Raw genomic sequence first — 16,277 nt, forward strand, 5'->3', positions numbered from 1 at the left:
GCAGCCAGCCAGAATAGTAACATTCATATTACTTTCTCTAGTTGCGCAATTTGCAATCAACTCTTTGTTCACCTGCAGCACCGCCGATATTTAGTTCAATAAAAGTAGTCAGCAAACGAACTGTCCATGCATCCACAGGGCTTAAACCAGATCGTACAAACAGCCTTCAATTCAAAATATCAGCAACAGAAATATTTCAGCACTTCAATAAAACAAAGCAACAAAACCCTAGGCAAACACTACTCGATTGAGCAACGGTCCCCCATGGATGAGCAGTGCTGACCATTCAAAACTGTGCTCAAACCACAAACACACATGAATAAAAAAGGGTCGGAGATTACGCTACCACAAACTGCTCGGGTTTCTGATGTGTTGTTGTCGTCAATGTTGCAATTCCAATTTTGCCAACAGGTCCGTGGCAATCCTTAACTGGTGTTGGTATAACTTTTTTTTTGCCAAAATATAGCAGTTACTGTACTTGAAAACAAACCAAAACCGCTGAGAGACTAAGCCAGGGTACTCACTGTATGATGTGCTTCCAATTTGAGAAAGGTATGTTCAATCCTTTATTATGAAACCAAAGCCAAACAATCTTGTAGCGATTTTAAAAAAAACTAACAAAACTAGATCAACAATATAGCTATTTTATTGCTCAAAGTAGTGTAACTAAGCCTTCTAAATAGCAACATAACTAAGTGTAATTAGCGGTCAAATTAAATTATCATTCCAGTTAGTGAAGTTAGCATCTTTAAGTGGTTTAATAACGTTCCAATTAACGGTCAACAAGAAATATCATTCCTTGTGGCTTATTCACTAAACAATTAGCAAAGCGTGAATATGTAACTCTGCTCATTTACTTCTACCATGCCCCAACCAACTTGACAGATCACCTTAATAAAACACCACAAAATACAATACAGATAGAAAATAAATACATGACTCCTACAAACCCTAGAAAGCGTTTATCCAGATGCATCATGCCTTGGTATGGCAATTGCTCTATCCGTAACCACAAGAAGCTGCAGAACTCTAGATGCAGCTCAGCACATCACAGAAACCGACCTCCCCTCCATGGATTCTCTCCAAAAAGCAGCCAGCATAACTAACGATATTCCCCCCACCACCAAAAATAAAGATACAAAAGCCTGAAAGCACGTAGCAGCAGGCTCAAGGACAGCTTCAATCCCCATTATACTGAGCAATTCCCAAGGATGAAATTGACTGTTGACCTCAATCTACCTCATTACGTCCTTGCGGCTTGCTCAAAACTGCACTTTCTATGTAAATGTAACACTATTTTCTCTTGTACTACCTCAATGTACTGTTGGAATGAATTGATCTGTATGAACAGTACCTCCGTGAATGTGAGAGTAACAAACCAATTTACCTATGGACAAATAGGTCCAAGGGACTAAAGTTGTTTCCCTTGGCCAGAGAGCCTAGAACTAAGGATCAGATTCAAGAAATTGCATGCATCACTTGTGCTGGCAGCTCATTTACACACTCACAACTCTCTGAGTGAAGTTTCCCCTCATGTTCCCCGTAAATTTCTGTCCTTTCACACTTAACCCATGACCTCTGGTTGTAGTCCCACCCAACCTCAGTGGAAAAAGCCTGCTTGCATTTACCCATTCTATACCTCTATCAAATCTCCTGTCAATCTTCTACGTTCTAAAGAATACAGTCCTAACCTATTCAACATTTCCTTATAACTCAGGTCCTCCAGACCTGGCAATATCCTTGTGAATTTTCTCAATACTCTTTCAACCTTGGTCACCTACCTACAGGAAAGATGTAAGCAATGTTCCAAATCAGGCCTTACCAACATCTTATACGGCTTCAACATAGCATCCCACCTCCTGTACTCAATACATTGATTTACGGAGGCCAACGTGCCAGAAGCCTTCTTTATGACCCTATCTATCTGTGACACCACTTTCAACAAATTATGTACTTGTATTCCCAGATCCCTTTGTTCTACCATACTCTTCAGTCCCCTACCATTAACTGTAAGACCTACCCTGGTTGGTCCTACCAAAATGCAAAACCTCACTTGTCTGCATTAAATTCTATTTTGATAAAGGATGCACACTTTATCATTTGCCCAGGAAACAAATTTACATAATGGTTAAAAGGCCGAGTTTACAAACAGACTGCTTTTTCTTTAAAAAAAAAAGGCATTAAGGTTGTTTTGTCTCACCATTCAGAGGAGGTTCGTGAGGATAATTCCGGGAATGAAGAGGTGAAGAAATTTAAGAGTCAATTAGACAGGTATATGGAGGAATTTAAGGTGGGGGGTTATATGGGAAGCAGGGTTTGAGGGTTGACACAACATTGTAGGCCGAAGGGCCTGTACTGTGTTGTACTATTCTATGTTCTATTGCAGAAGTAACAATGATTCATACTTCTAGGCTAAACTGTAACTGAAAAAATACAGTCAGTGACATTACTGCTTCAAAATGTAGATTTAATAACAGACAAAACATTGAATGAATACCTATTCTGTCCTTGGACTTTGGTATCAAGATTTCCAGAAGTTTCAGTTCATCTTAAAAATTAGAGGGGTAATATTTTTGTAATATTCATTCCAGTAAATACTACTCAATGTTTTATAAGATGGAACACATATACTGAACAGCTTGTGAAACAGTGATTAACCTTTAATCAAGGGTCATTGTCCTTGGTTGGTTCTTTTGAGCCTGGGGGCGGGGACTGGGATTAGGGCAGTAGTAACTGGAAATAATTTATTTACTTTCAGTAACTACTTAGTTTGCTTCATTATATTACAAAATCAAAAGATGGGAAGTCTTTTTAGGGGAGGATGAAAATTATGAAGGAACTGGGCAATACAGCAAGCCATTGAAGACCTGCTTAAATAAATGGAATTACTTTTAACTTTTCACTCCATTTCTCACACAATTATCAAAATGGATAACATGGACAGTGTGCAGGAGATACTTCAATAGTAAAAGACTGAAATGGCAAACGCTTCTGGGATGTTCGTCTCTGGCAGCCACAGTTGGATATATGTGGTTGCAGACAAGTGAATCAAATCTCTGAAGTGAACATAGTTACTTCCACAGGCTCCTAGTTAGGCAAAGGCTATTTAAAAACAAAACATTTTCAAATCTCTCTATTAACTTCCACAACCTGATTTTCTCCAATCTTATAACTGTCACATGTAAAAGAATCTCAAATTCTATTCGCCTACTCATTCCAGACTGCAAACACCGCGCTGTTGCCAGCTGAAGCACAATTGCCAAGGCTTTGTAACACCTTTCCACCATTTTCCCTTCTTGAAATAAAACTTTAAAAAAAACTGTTTTTGATCACCTATCCTAATAAAATTCTTCGAGCCTCAGCAACAGTTTTACTGTTAAGCACCTCAGGAATATTTGCCCGTGATTGTTGCATGAACTTACGCTCCAAAGTGGAGCAAAAGCTGCAAATCCCAAAGCATGTGTAATTCTTTAAAACTTTTTATTCATGTGTTCTGGGGAAAAAAAAAGTGCTGAAGAATATAAGTGAAGGATGGAATTCCAAGGACTTTCACTTACAAATTAAATTTTATTTCCTTGTGTATTAGTTAGAGCCTTCCCTTTTTATTGAACATCATCTGAGTGTACCACAATATACTAGTCTGATAAATAAAGTGTTGGCAGTTAATAGGTGGTACATAATCCCACAGGCTTCATTGTGCAGCCATATGCCATCACCAATAATTAGCTTTAGAGTAAAAAATTACATTCAACATACAGGCAACTGTCACATTATAGCCATTCAGACGACAGAAATCTACCCTTATGAAATTCAGAAATCACTACCCAAAAATTTGAGGTAAGAAATAATAATTGATGTGGAAATAAACAAACGAATGTGAAAGAACTGGCAAAATTTAAGTCACTCAATACGAAGAACCTTCACTAAGACCATGGAAATGATTGTGACCTTTGGGAAAGGAAGTTGAGGGAACATACACTCAAACGGGTCACTAGTGGAAAGAATGAACAGTTTCAAGTTCCTCTGTGTCAACATCCTGGGCCGAACATATTGATGCAATCATGAAGAAGACATAACAGCAGCTAAATTTCATTAGGAGTTTGAGAAGATTTGCTATGTCACCCGGGATTACTGCCTGTGCTACGTGACAGTGAGTATAGGAATAGAATGAGGTGGAGGATAAATGCATGGCTGAGGGATTGGAGCAGAGGGCAGGGATTCAGATTTCTGGATCATTGGGACCTCTTTTGGGGTAGGTGTAACCTGTACAAAAAGGACGGGTTGCACTTGAATCTAAGGGGGGCCAATATCTTAGCAGGAAGGTTTGCTAAGGTTATTGGGGAGAGTTTAAACTAGAATTGCTGGAGGGTGGGAACCGAACTGAAGAGACGCAGGAAGATGCAGTTGGCTCACAAATAGAGAAAGCTTGGAGACAGTGTGAGATGGAGGATAGGCAGGTGATAGAAAAGGCTCAGATTGATGGTTTGAGATGTATCTATTTTAATGCAAGGAATATTATGAACAAAGTGGATGAGCTTAGAGCATGGATCAGTACTTGGGGCTATGATGTTGTGGCCATTATGGAGACTTGGATAGCTCACGGGCAGGAATGGTTACTTTGAGTGCCAGGCTTTAGAAGTTTCAGAAAGGACAGGGAGGAAGGAAAAAGAGGTGGGGGCATGGCACTGCTGATCAGAGATAGTGTCACTGCTGCAGAAAAGGAGGAAGACATGGATGAATTGTCTATTGAGGGTGGACGTTAGTAACAGGAAGGGATCAACACTGGATGTTTTTTTTTTAAAAAATAGACCACCCAATAGCAACAGGGACATCGAGGAGCGGATAGGGAGAGAGATTCTGGAAAGGTGTAATAATAACAGGGTTGTTGTGGTGGAGATTTTAATTTCCCAAATATCGATTGGCATCTCCCTAGAGCGAGGGGTTTGAATGGGTGGTGTTTGTTAGGTGTGTTCAGGAAGGTTTCTTGACACAATATGTAGATAAGCCTACAAGAGAGGCTGTACTCGATCTGATACTGGGAAATGAACCTGGTCAGGTGTCAGATCTCTCAGTGGGAGAGCAATTTGGAGATAGTGATCACAATTCTATCTCCTTTACAATAGCTTTGGAGAGGGATAGAAACAGACAAGTTAGGAAAGCGTTTAATTGGAGTAAGGGGAAATATGAAGCTATCAGGCACGAACTTGGAAGCATAGGTTGGAAACAATAGTTCTCAGGGAAATGTATGGAAGAAATGTGGCAAATGTTCAGGGGATATTTGCGTGGGGTTCTGCATAGGTACATTTCCATGAGACAGGGAAAGGACGGTGGGTACAGGACCCGTGGTGTATAAAGGCTGTTGTAGATCTGGTCAAGAAGAAGAGCTTACGAAAGGTTCAAAAAACTAGGTAATGAGAGAGACCTAGAAGATTATAAGGCTACCAGGAAGGAGCTTGAGAATGAAATTAGGAGCCAGAAGCGGCCATGAGAAGGCCTTGGCAGACAGGATTAAGGAAAAACCCAAGGCATTCTACAAGTATGTGAAGAGCAAGAGGATAAGATGTTAGAGAATAGGACCAATCAAGTGTGACAGTGGAAAAGTGTGTATGGAACTGGAGGAGATAGCAGAGGTACTTAATGAATACTTTGCTTCAGTATTCACTACGGAAAAGGATCTTAGCGATGTAGGGATGACTTACAGCGGACTGAAAAGCTTGAGCATGTAGATATTAAGGAATAGGATGTACTGAAGCTTTTGGAAAGCACCAAGTTGGATAAGTTACCAGGACTGGACAAGATGTACTCCAGACTACTGTAGGTGGTGAGGAAGGAGATTTCTCAGCCTCTGGCAGTGATCTTTTCATCAATGAGGACAGGAGAGGTTCTGGAGGACTGGAGGGCTGCGGATGTTTTTCCTTTATTTAAGAAAGGGAGTAGAGATAGACCAGGAAATTACAGACCAATGAGTCTTACTTCAGTGGTCGGTAAGTTGATGGAAAAGATCCTGAGAAGCAGGATTTATGAATATTTGGAGAGGCATAATATGATTAGGAATAGTCAGCATGGCTTTGTCAGAGGCAGGTCGTGCCTTATGAGCCCCATTTGAATTTTTTGAGGATGTGACTAAACATATTGATGAAGATAGGACAGTAGGTATGTTGTATATAGATTTCAGCAAGGCATTTGCTAAGGTACCCCATGCAAGGCTTATTGAGAAAGTAAGGAGGCATGGTATCCAGGGGGACCTTGTTTTTTGGATCCAGAACTGGCTTGCCCATGGAGGTCAGCGACCAGTGGTGTGCCTCAGGGATCTGTTCTGGGACCCCTTCCCTTCGTGGTTCTTATAAATGGCCTGGATGAGGAAGTGGAGGGATGGATTAGTAAATTTGCTGATGACACAAAGGTTGGGAGTGTTGTGGAATGTGTGGAGGGCTGTCGGAGGTTACAGCAGGACATGTGATGCAAAACTGGGTTGAGAAGTGGCAGATGGAGTTCAACCCAGATAAGTGTGAGGTGGTTCATTTCGGTAGGTCAAATGTAATGGCAGAATATAGTATTAATGGCAAGACTCTTGGCAATGTGGAGAATCAGAGGGATCTTGGGGGTCTGAGTCCATAGGACACTCAAAGCTGCTGCACAGGTTGACTCTGTGGTTAGGAAGGCATACAATGCATTGTCCTTAATCCCATGATTGATGGAGTTTAAGAGGCAAGAGGCAATGTTGCAGCTACATAGGACCATGGTCAGACCCCACTTGGAGTACTGCACTCAGTTATGGTTGCCTCACTCCAGGAAGGAGGTGGAAACCATAGAAAGGGTGCAGAGGAGATTTACAAGGCTGTTGCCTGCATTGGGGAGCATGCCTTATGAGAATAGGTTGAGTGAACTTGGCCTTTTCTCCTTGGAGCGATGGAGGATGAGAGGTGACCTGATAGATGTGTACAAGATTATGAGAGGCATTGATCGTGTAGATAGTCAGAGGCTTTTTCCTAGGGCTGAAATGGCTAGCATGAGGGCACAGTTTTAAGGTGCTTGGAAGCGGGTACAGAGAAGTCAGGGGTAAGTTTGTTTTGTTCGTTTGTTGTTTTTTTTTAAACACAGAGTGGTGAATGCATGGAATAGGCTGCCGGTGATAGTGGTGGAGGCAGGTACTATAGGGTCTTTTAAGAGGCTCGATAGGTACATGGAGCTTTGAAAAATAGAGGGACATGGGTAACCCCAGGAAATTTCTAAGATAAGGACATGTTTGGCACAGCTTAGTGGGCCAAAGGGCCTGTATTGTGCTGTAGATTTTCTATGTTTCTATGAAGGTAAGGTAGGTGGGGTAGCACAAGGCATTAAAAGTGAGATCAGGGCAATGGTGAGTCACGATATAAGATCTAGGGAGCAGAATGTTGAATCCACCTAGGGTGAGATTAGGAATAGAAAAGGGAAAAAAAAATCACTGGTGGGGTTGTCTATCGGCCACCGAATAATAACATTACAGTGGCATAGACAATAAACAGAAATATTTGAGGCATACAAGAATGGAGCAGCAGTTATTGTAAGGGACTTTAAATTGCACATATATTGGGTGAACCAAATTGGTCAAGGCCGTCTTGAAAACTTCATAGAATGCATCCATGACGACTTTCTTGAACAGCATGTTACTGAACGCACAAGGGAACGCGGTATCTTAGATCTGGTCCTGTGAATTGAGACAGGTAAAATCAGTGATCTTGTAGTTAGGGATTCTCTTAGAAAGAGTGATCTCAAATTTCTCATAGAAATGGAGGGTGCAATAATAGTGTTTTGGTATTATGCCTAAACAACAGAGACTACAATGGGAAGAGGGAGGATTTGGTTAATGTAGACTGGGAACACAGGCTATATGGTGGGAGACTTTCAAAGACATTTTTCACGGTGTTCAACAAAAGTATATTCCAGTTAAAAGCAAGGACAGTAAGGGTGGGGAGAGCCAGCCTTGGATAACTACGGAAATAAAGGCAGCATCAAACTAAAAGCATGTGCATACAAAGCCATCAAGAGTAGTGGGAAATTGGACGAATGGGAAATCTTTAAAAAGCAAAAAAGAACCACTAAACAAGCAATGAAGAAAGGGAATTTGGATTTTGAAAATAAACTGGCACAAAATACAAAAACTGATAGAAAACTTTTTATAAATATATAAAGCAGAGAAGGGTGGCTAAAGTGAATGTACGTCCCTTGGAGGACGAGAAGGGGGAATTGATATTGGGTAGTGAGGAAATGGCTGAGGCTTTAAATGACTATTTTGTGTTGGTCTTAATGGTGGAGGACACGTCTTCATGCCAGAGATGTTAAGGATGCGATGGGAGGAGAGGACCTCAATACAATAGCTATCACTAAAGAGGTAGTGCTGAGCAAATTGTGGGCCTGAAGATAGACAAGTCCTCTGGCCCTGATGAAATGCATCCCAGAGTACTGAAAGAAATAGCAGAAGTTATGGTAGAGGCATTGGCGATAATTTACCAAAATTCTTTGGACTCTGGGCAGGTCCCAGAGGATTGGAAGATGGTGAATGTCGCGCCACTGTTCAAAAAAAGATGCAGGCAAAAGGCAGGTTAGTTTAACATATGTAGTTGGGAAAATGCTTGAGCTATTATTAAAGAAGTAGCAAGGCATCTGGAAAGAAACAGATCCATCGGGCAGATGCAGCATGTATTCAGCAAAGGCAGGTCCTCTTTGACAAACTTACTGGAGCTCTTTGAGGATATAACGAGCGTAGTGGATAGAGGGGAAGAGATGGACGTTATTTACTTGGATTTCCAGAAGGCATTTGATAAGGTGCCGTATAAAAGACTAATCCATAAGATAAGGATGCATACAGTTGGGGGTGATGTATTAGCATGGATAGAGGATTGGTTAACTAATAGAAATTAGTGAGTTGGGTTACACAGATGTTACTTTTGTTGGAGAATAGCTGCAGGGATCGGTGCTGGGCCCACAACAGTTCATGATATATATGAACAATCCGGAAAAGGGGACTGAGTGTAGTGCATCTAAGTTTGCTGATTATACTAAATTGAATGGAAAAGCAAATTATGCAGAAGACACTGGAAGTCTGCAGAGAGATATAAATAGGTTAAGCGAGTGGGCAAGGGTCTGGCAGATGGAGTACAGTGTCGGTAAATGTGAGGTCATCCACTTTGGAAGGAAAAATGACAAGATTATTATTTAAATGGTAAAAAACTGCAGTATGCTGCTGTGCAGAGGGACTTGGGAGTAGTTGTGCCTGAATCATAAAAGGTTGGTTTGCACGTGCAGCAGGCTATCAATATTGCTAGAGGGACTGAATTTATGAGCAGGGAAGTTGTGCTGCAATTGTACAGGGCCGCACCTGGAGTACTGCATGCAGTTCTTGTCTTCTTACTTGAGTAAGGATATACTTACTACCTTTGGAGGTGTTGCAAAGGAGATTCACCAGGTTGACTCCAGAGATGAGGGGGTTAGACTGTAAGGAGAGATTGAGTAATCTGGTACTGTACTTGCTGAAATTCAGAAGAATGAGGGGAGATCTTATGGAAACATATAAAATTATGAAAGGGATAGATAAGATAGGGGCAGGAAAGTTATTTTCACTAGTAGATGAGAAGGAACTGCTTTTCCTAGAGAGCTGAATCTGTGGAATTCTCTGCCCAATGAAGCAGTGGAGGCTACCTTAGTAAATATATTTAAGACAACATTGGAAGATTTTGCATAGTAGGGGAATTAAGGGCTATGGGGAAAAGGCAGGTAGGGAGATCAGTCCATGGCCAGATCAGTCCATGGCCAGATCAGCCATGATCTTATTGAATGGCAGAGCAGACTTGACAGGTCAGATGGCCTACTTCTGCTCCTATTTCTTATGTTCCTTTGCCTCTACCAGATTTCTGAATGGCCCATGAACTCACTATTTTGTTCTCTTTTTGCACTTTAAAAAAAATATTTCTTGTTGAATTGTGCTGTAGGGTTTAAGTACTGCACTCTACTGTGACTGCAAAGCAACAGCTTTTACTACATACATCAGTGATAACAGGACCTCAATCCCAAATCCCACTCCTTTCTTTGAATCCCCATTTCATCAACCTTTTCCAAATCTACAAGCTTTGCAGGTCAAGACAAAACGCCTTGCAGATAAGGAGCACAGCAGTGCTGTAGAGATACCAATCCACTTGCACTCAAACATGTGGCTAAGAGTGTGTGGCAAATGAGGGAATCTGCTCTGCACGCCAACCATATTGACGTGATATCCAAATCTTAAGTGACTGGACAAAATATAAAGGCACAATTTGTTGCATCTTCCACATGAGCCTTGTGCATCTCAAATTTAATATTAGCCTTGGCAATGAAATAATGGCAAAAAGTCATTTTGTCGTCACCAACAAATTGGCTTAATATCAGAGAATAAAAAAATCCTGCAGCAATACAGGCAGTTCTCTAGGAATACAAATCCTCTGTAACAGAGGATGTGTGTACACATCAAGATAGACAGGAGTAGCTTCACTGTATTACTTCCTTCATTTTTCCAAGTTTTAGGATCAGCCTCTCCCATACTTTTCTATCAACATTCTCACCAATGAGTATTATAGAAAAGACTGGAAGGAACTGCAGGCAAATGCAATCTTATCCACGTCAACAGCAAAAGTCTTCATGAGGCATTACTGGAAAGCACTGGAACTTTTCTCATTATCAGTCCATTGTATCGAGACCACTTATTCCAATAACAGGCTAGGAAAATTATCAGTACTTCAAAACAGTGTTAAAACAGAACAAGTACTATATCAGATAGCAACAGCAGGGTGAACAACATGCAGGGAACTCACTGAAAAAAGGTAAAAATAATATTATCCAAGTACACATTAGCATCTCATTAAATTTACAAAAGAAAGATTTGGATATTGTTGTAGAGATCAGTGTTTGAGTTATACATATAAATGATTTGCAAATTTTAGCTTATTTCTGTAATTCATATTTTAATGATCAATGCCCCCAAATGTTTCCCTTACTTGTGTCATAAGCACTTATTCCACTCAAGCCCACTGCTTAAAAAAAAAATTCATTCAGGGATTATTTTCCAAAACTGCATTTTTGATTGGGCACAGTAAATTTAAATTTCAGCAAAACTTCATCTAAATTAAACAGCTAATATGGGGCAGCAGTGGTGCTACCTCACAGCTCCAATGATCTGTCCTCAGGCTCAACATCTGGTGTTAATGCACAGAGACTGTTTTTCTCCCTGTGACCTCAGGTGCTCTGGTTTCCTTCCACATCACCGGTATGCAGTTTGGTAGACAAGCTAGCCACTGCAAATTGCCTCTGGTGTACAAGTGCAGAATCTGGAGGAAGCTGATGGGAGTATGGGAAGAATTCCATGGCCTTTAACTCTCATTTCTATTGCTCATACAAGCTTGACCTTCTGTCCACATTTGTGGCAAATTAGAATCAATTTTATATACCAAGATGAGACTCCAAATTAATTGATTTTTATAACTTACGAATTTTTATTCAGCAATGCAACTGTAAATTCAAGTCTAAGGAAACAGAAGAGGCAGGACTCGACGATATAGTCACTCCTCAAATCCTATCTCCCTTTATTGCTAACTTTTTCTAAAGGCAATGCGTTTTGCAAGGTTCTCAGAGCCAAACTTTTGGGTTAGCTTCTCCTGCACTTTTCTATCAACATTCTCAAGGTCAAGGTCATCTTGGTGTGTCCAGATAGGATAACCATCTGGACGGTGGCCAGTTTCCATGAAATGTAATGCTGCTGCCAGTTCTCCATTGTTTTTCAGTAGCAACTGTGTGGCTGTAGAAAGCTCTAAATTATGAGTCTGCATCAGTGTACTGATAGCCATGGTTGCACATTCCACTTCATCCTGTGAAGTTGTGGGCAAGGACAACTCATCTACTGATGCTTGAGCGCCTGAGTCTGACTGCTTGTTGTTGTTCATGACAAATTCTGACAATGCTTTCTCCTTAGTACAATGCTCCCCAATGCCCATGTGTGGAGGATTGGCAGTTTCCATCTGCTTATTGTCCACAATTAATTTTGTTGTAGGTCTTTTCACTTTAGTACAAGGCTGATCAAGGCTAACTTCTTTTGGTTTGTCTGTTTCCATTTGGTCACTGTCTGCACTTAATTCTTCCATGGTTCCTTTCCTTTTAGGATAATTTTCATCAATGCTCACTTCTGGTGGTTTGTCTGTTTCCATCTGTTGCTCTTGAGAGATATTTTTTACCTCTGACACATCACTAGTCTCCTTCAGCTGTTCAGAAGTCCCATCAATCTAGGATTAAGAAAATTAAGATGCTTTTTTAAAAAAAGCCAGTAAGTATGCACAACAGTTCAAGAATGTCATTTTATACTTACAATGACACAGAATAAGCTATTCAGTCCATACCAGCTACAAGGGACAAAAACTGTTATTATCCTACACCCTGACACCATATTCTCTCATGCCCATCAATTCCATTTTGATCCATGGGACTCAGACTCACTACCTCCAGGATCAGTAACAAACAGCTTTCCAGCATCTCTCACATCTGAACAACAAAGCATGTTCAGTTGAATCAGGTATGTATGAAAGAGCAAGGGCAATCAAAATCTTACAAAATATAAATCATAATGTCCTTTGCTGATGGTAACAATCATAACAATTTGGATAACAGCACTCTAGAGCAGTAATTCCCAATTGGGATGGTAATGTGTCCTAAGGGAGCATTAGGGGAAATAGAAGTCATCAGGGGGTGTTCAAGGTTCTTGGGGGTGGGGCGGGGGGAAAGAGCAGTAAATGGTACCCAACTTGAGACATGAGACAGGCACATCCTTTTTTTTTGGATGAGGCACTGCAACACAGGAAGAACCATAGCCCTGTAGGCGATGAGCACTCATCACCACAATGTGTCTGAAACTTGGCAATCTCAACCTTACCAACCAAGCAGACATTATTGGGGATGCACAAATTAGCAACTAGGGTGCCCAACAGTTCCCCTTGACTCACGGCACAGAACGAGTTCATGCAATTTAACAGTTGGTAAGTACACCCTCTCAACTTTCTTTACAGACCTTTGGAAAACAAGTCACTTAACAGTACAGCACTAGCTGGAACCAATGGTGAAATAGAGCCAGTTAGCCTGCCAACTCGAGGTTTCCTCTTGAGGTGTTCAAAGCGACCTTGGCTTCATATGTATTGTCAAGAACCATCTTTGGGGATTATGAGACCTTACATGATTGGTCAATCACATTAACTGGAATAAAGGTAGCTTGCCAAACATCAGCTCTATTCCGACTAATATTCAGATTCCAATCTGAATTCTTGTCAACATAATTTTCACTGCTGTAATCATCATCTTCACCTTGCTGTTTCTTTGTGGGCTGCTACTGTTGTTTCATCCGTCTCAACTCACTGACCCCGTCAACATCCAACAGGCATTCCCAGTTTGTGTTAATTCTTTGTTTTAATTTAGCCCCATTAATGATGTACAGTGCAATTTCTGAGTCTGAATGTGGTGAATCTTGAATTTTAATCCTGCTAAGAAACGAACTACAGAAAGTGCAGCAATACAGGTTTCCCCCGCCATCCGAAGGTAGAGCGTTCCTATGAAACAGTTCGCAAGCCGAGACGTCGTAAAGCAAAGAAGCAATTACCATTTATTTATATGGGAAAATTTTGTGAGCGTTCGCAGACCCTAAAATAACCTACCAAATCATGCCAAATACCACATAAAACCTGAAGTATCAGTAACATATAGTAAAAGCAGGAATGATATGATAAATACACAGCCTTTATAAAGTAGAAATACTTTTCCACAATCATTACTGCACTGTTCTCCGTAGCAAAAATCTCACTCAAGCGCCGTCGGCAGAAAATCTCACGCAAGCGCTGTTGTCAAAAACATGGCGCAAGCGCTCTCCAGTAACCTTTAAGCTATGAAGCTGCCAAATCATACCAAATAACACGTAAAAATACACAGCCTATATAAAGCAGAAATAATGTATGTACAGTGTAGTATCACTTACCAGAATTGATTCAGCACCGAGCACACTGATGATGGTGTGTTAGACTGAGTCGTCACAAGTTGGGGTGGTGCAGTGGCCCCCACCCTCCAGGCCACCAACCGATATATTGCCACAAAGCACGCAGGGGTGCAGTGGCAGCCGGGAGGCACACAGCACATCTTTAAAAAAAAGCCAAAATAAACATGCTAATTAATTAGGTGCCGCCTGGCACGTAATTAATTAGCATGTTTATTTCGGCCTTTTTCTTAAAGATGTGCTGTGTGTCTCCTGGCTACTGCTGCATTCTCTGCGAATCGGTATCTGTCTGCTGCCTGGGTGTTGGGGTAGAGGGACACTGAAGTGTCATCTCGTCGTCTATTTCCATTAGGGCAGGCAGCTCATCTTCTCCTATGACTGCCTGCCTCAATGTCAAAGGTCAAGGTTCGTCGTCTGCTGTGGAAGGCTTGCTTGACTGCTGAGCCTCGCGCATTTTTCTATCATACAGTTCTTTGTAAAGACTCAAACCATCTTGCAAATATCCCCTAAACCTATGTACCCTTTCAAAATTAAAGTCGTACTTTATCATTGCAGTGAAAATCTCACGCAGTTGCTTCACTTCCAGTTCGCTACTGCATTCGGTTTCAATTGTTATCCTTTCTTCTTCCAATTGCATCAGCTCTTCATCTATCAGTTCTTGGTCATGGGATGCCAAAACCTCTTCAGCATCATCTTCGTCAGCTTCCACAAGCCAAGCTCACTTCGTCCTTGCTTCATTCACCATGATCGAAACGCTTAATTATGTCTAGTTTTACGCTAAGTGTAACACCCTTATGAGCTCTTTTAGGCTTTTCCGATAGCATAGAATTCATCTTGCTAACGGCTGCTCACAGGCATGCGTTAAAGCAATGCTGGCGAGAATGCCGTTCCGAATCCGGGGGAGAGCGGCTGCTCGGAGTGCGCGGTGCCTTTTATCGCGCGCTGCTTTTTTTTCGTAACAGTGAGGTTTCGTAAAGCGAATGTTCAAAAAGCAGGGGACACCAGTACAATGTAACATACCTGGAATATGGTTTTATTCCATTCCTGTCAGAGCAGTGTTACGTACCCTGTAACTGGGTTGCCAAACCAGCAGAAATGGAACGCTCGTTGGAGTCTGAATTACTAGGAACTAATGAAGTTTTATTGAAGACATAAGTGTGACGAGAATACACATAGATTAAGATGTTAGCTGGCCTGTGCTGGCACCAGTGGGATCAGCAGTTGGTCTGCCACCTGTCTTCAAGAGAAAGAGAGAAAGGAAAACAATGGAGCAGCATTTGGAGATGTTAATGAAGGGACGGGAGAGTTTAACGGAAGGAGAGCTGTCAAGATCGGCTCCCCCTTTGAACCCTGAACTGTTTGAAGTGATGGACAGGCGATACCCGAGCAGGGGGATAAAAAGGGACAGGTTCACTAAGGCAAGACACACACGACACTCCGAGGTAACGAGACCCTGGAAGCGGTGCGTCTCCCACAAGTCGGTGGGAAGTTTTGGAAGGCTGGTTGGGGGACCAAGCCATAGACGCACAGGGTGGAAAGGCACGATCAGCGGGAACCTGGTGCGTGTCCGCCCTTGCTTGGGTGCCAGGTTCACCGCAGAGAAACGATCGTATCTGGAAACGGAGGGGTCACGGTCGGTGACCTCAGATGACATCACAAAGGGCTCGCACGAAAGCTGACTGCGAAGAATATCAAAGGTCTGTGTGTGGAAGCCGTTTGAATATTCATTCGTTTTGCTCTCTCTCTCCTTCCCCCCACTGTCCATCTCCCACGGCAGCGATTACTGCGAACTGAACTAAATTGAACTTAACTTTGCGTCACTTTGAAACTGGTCATTTACCCCTAGACAACGATAGAGCTTGATTGATCCTGTTATCTTAATTCTGTGTACATGTGTGTTTATCATTGCTGAACTGTTGCATTTATTATCCTTTTGATTAGAGTACTGTGTTGCTTGTTTCTTTAATAAAACTTTCTTAGTTCTAGTAATCCAGACTCCAACTGAGTGATCCATTTCTGCTGGTTTGGCAACCCAGTTACGGGGTACATAACATAAGTAATACAGTACTCTAATGTAACAGGTTAGCAATGATAATACACACATATACACAGAAATAGGGTAATAGGAATCAACCAAGCTCTATTGCAGTCTAGGGGTAAAATGATCAATCTTAAGTGAAGCAGAGTTCAGTTCAGTTTAGTGCAGTTCGCAGTAATCGCTGTTGTTGTACTGTTAGGGGGAGGG

General features: G+C 41.6%; 1 protein-coding gene across 1 annotated transcript in view; it reads right to left on the bottom strand.

Moving 5' to 3' along the window:
- Positions 1–490: 490 nt before the first annotated feature.
- Positions 491–16,277, bottom strand: part of terf2ip (telomeric repeat binding factor 2, interacting protein) — a 32,556-nt gene continuing 16,769 nt past the window's right edge. Inside the window, exon 3 of the mRNA XM_063067767.1 lies at positions 491–12,284. Within this exon, the coding sequence (XP_062923837.1) occupies positions 11,598–12,284 (687 nt within the window). The 3' untranslated portion in view covers positions 491–11,597. The remainder of the gene's footprint in view (positions 12,285–16,277) is intronic.

The sequence above is a fragment of the Mobula hypostoma genome, chromosome 15 (assembly GCF_963921235.1).
Source record: "Mobula hypostoma chromosome 15, sMobHyp1.1, whole genome shotgun sequence".
Lineage (NCBI taxonomy): Eukaryota > Metazoa > Chordata > Chondrichthyes > Myliobatiformes > Myliobatidae > Mobula > Mobula hypostoma.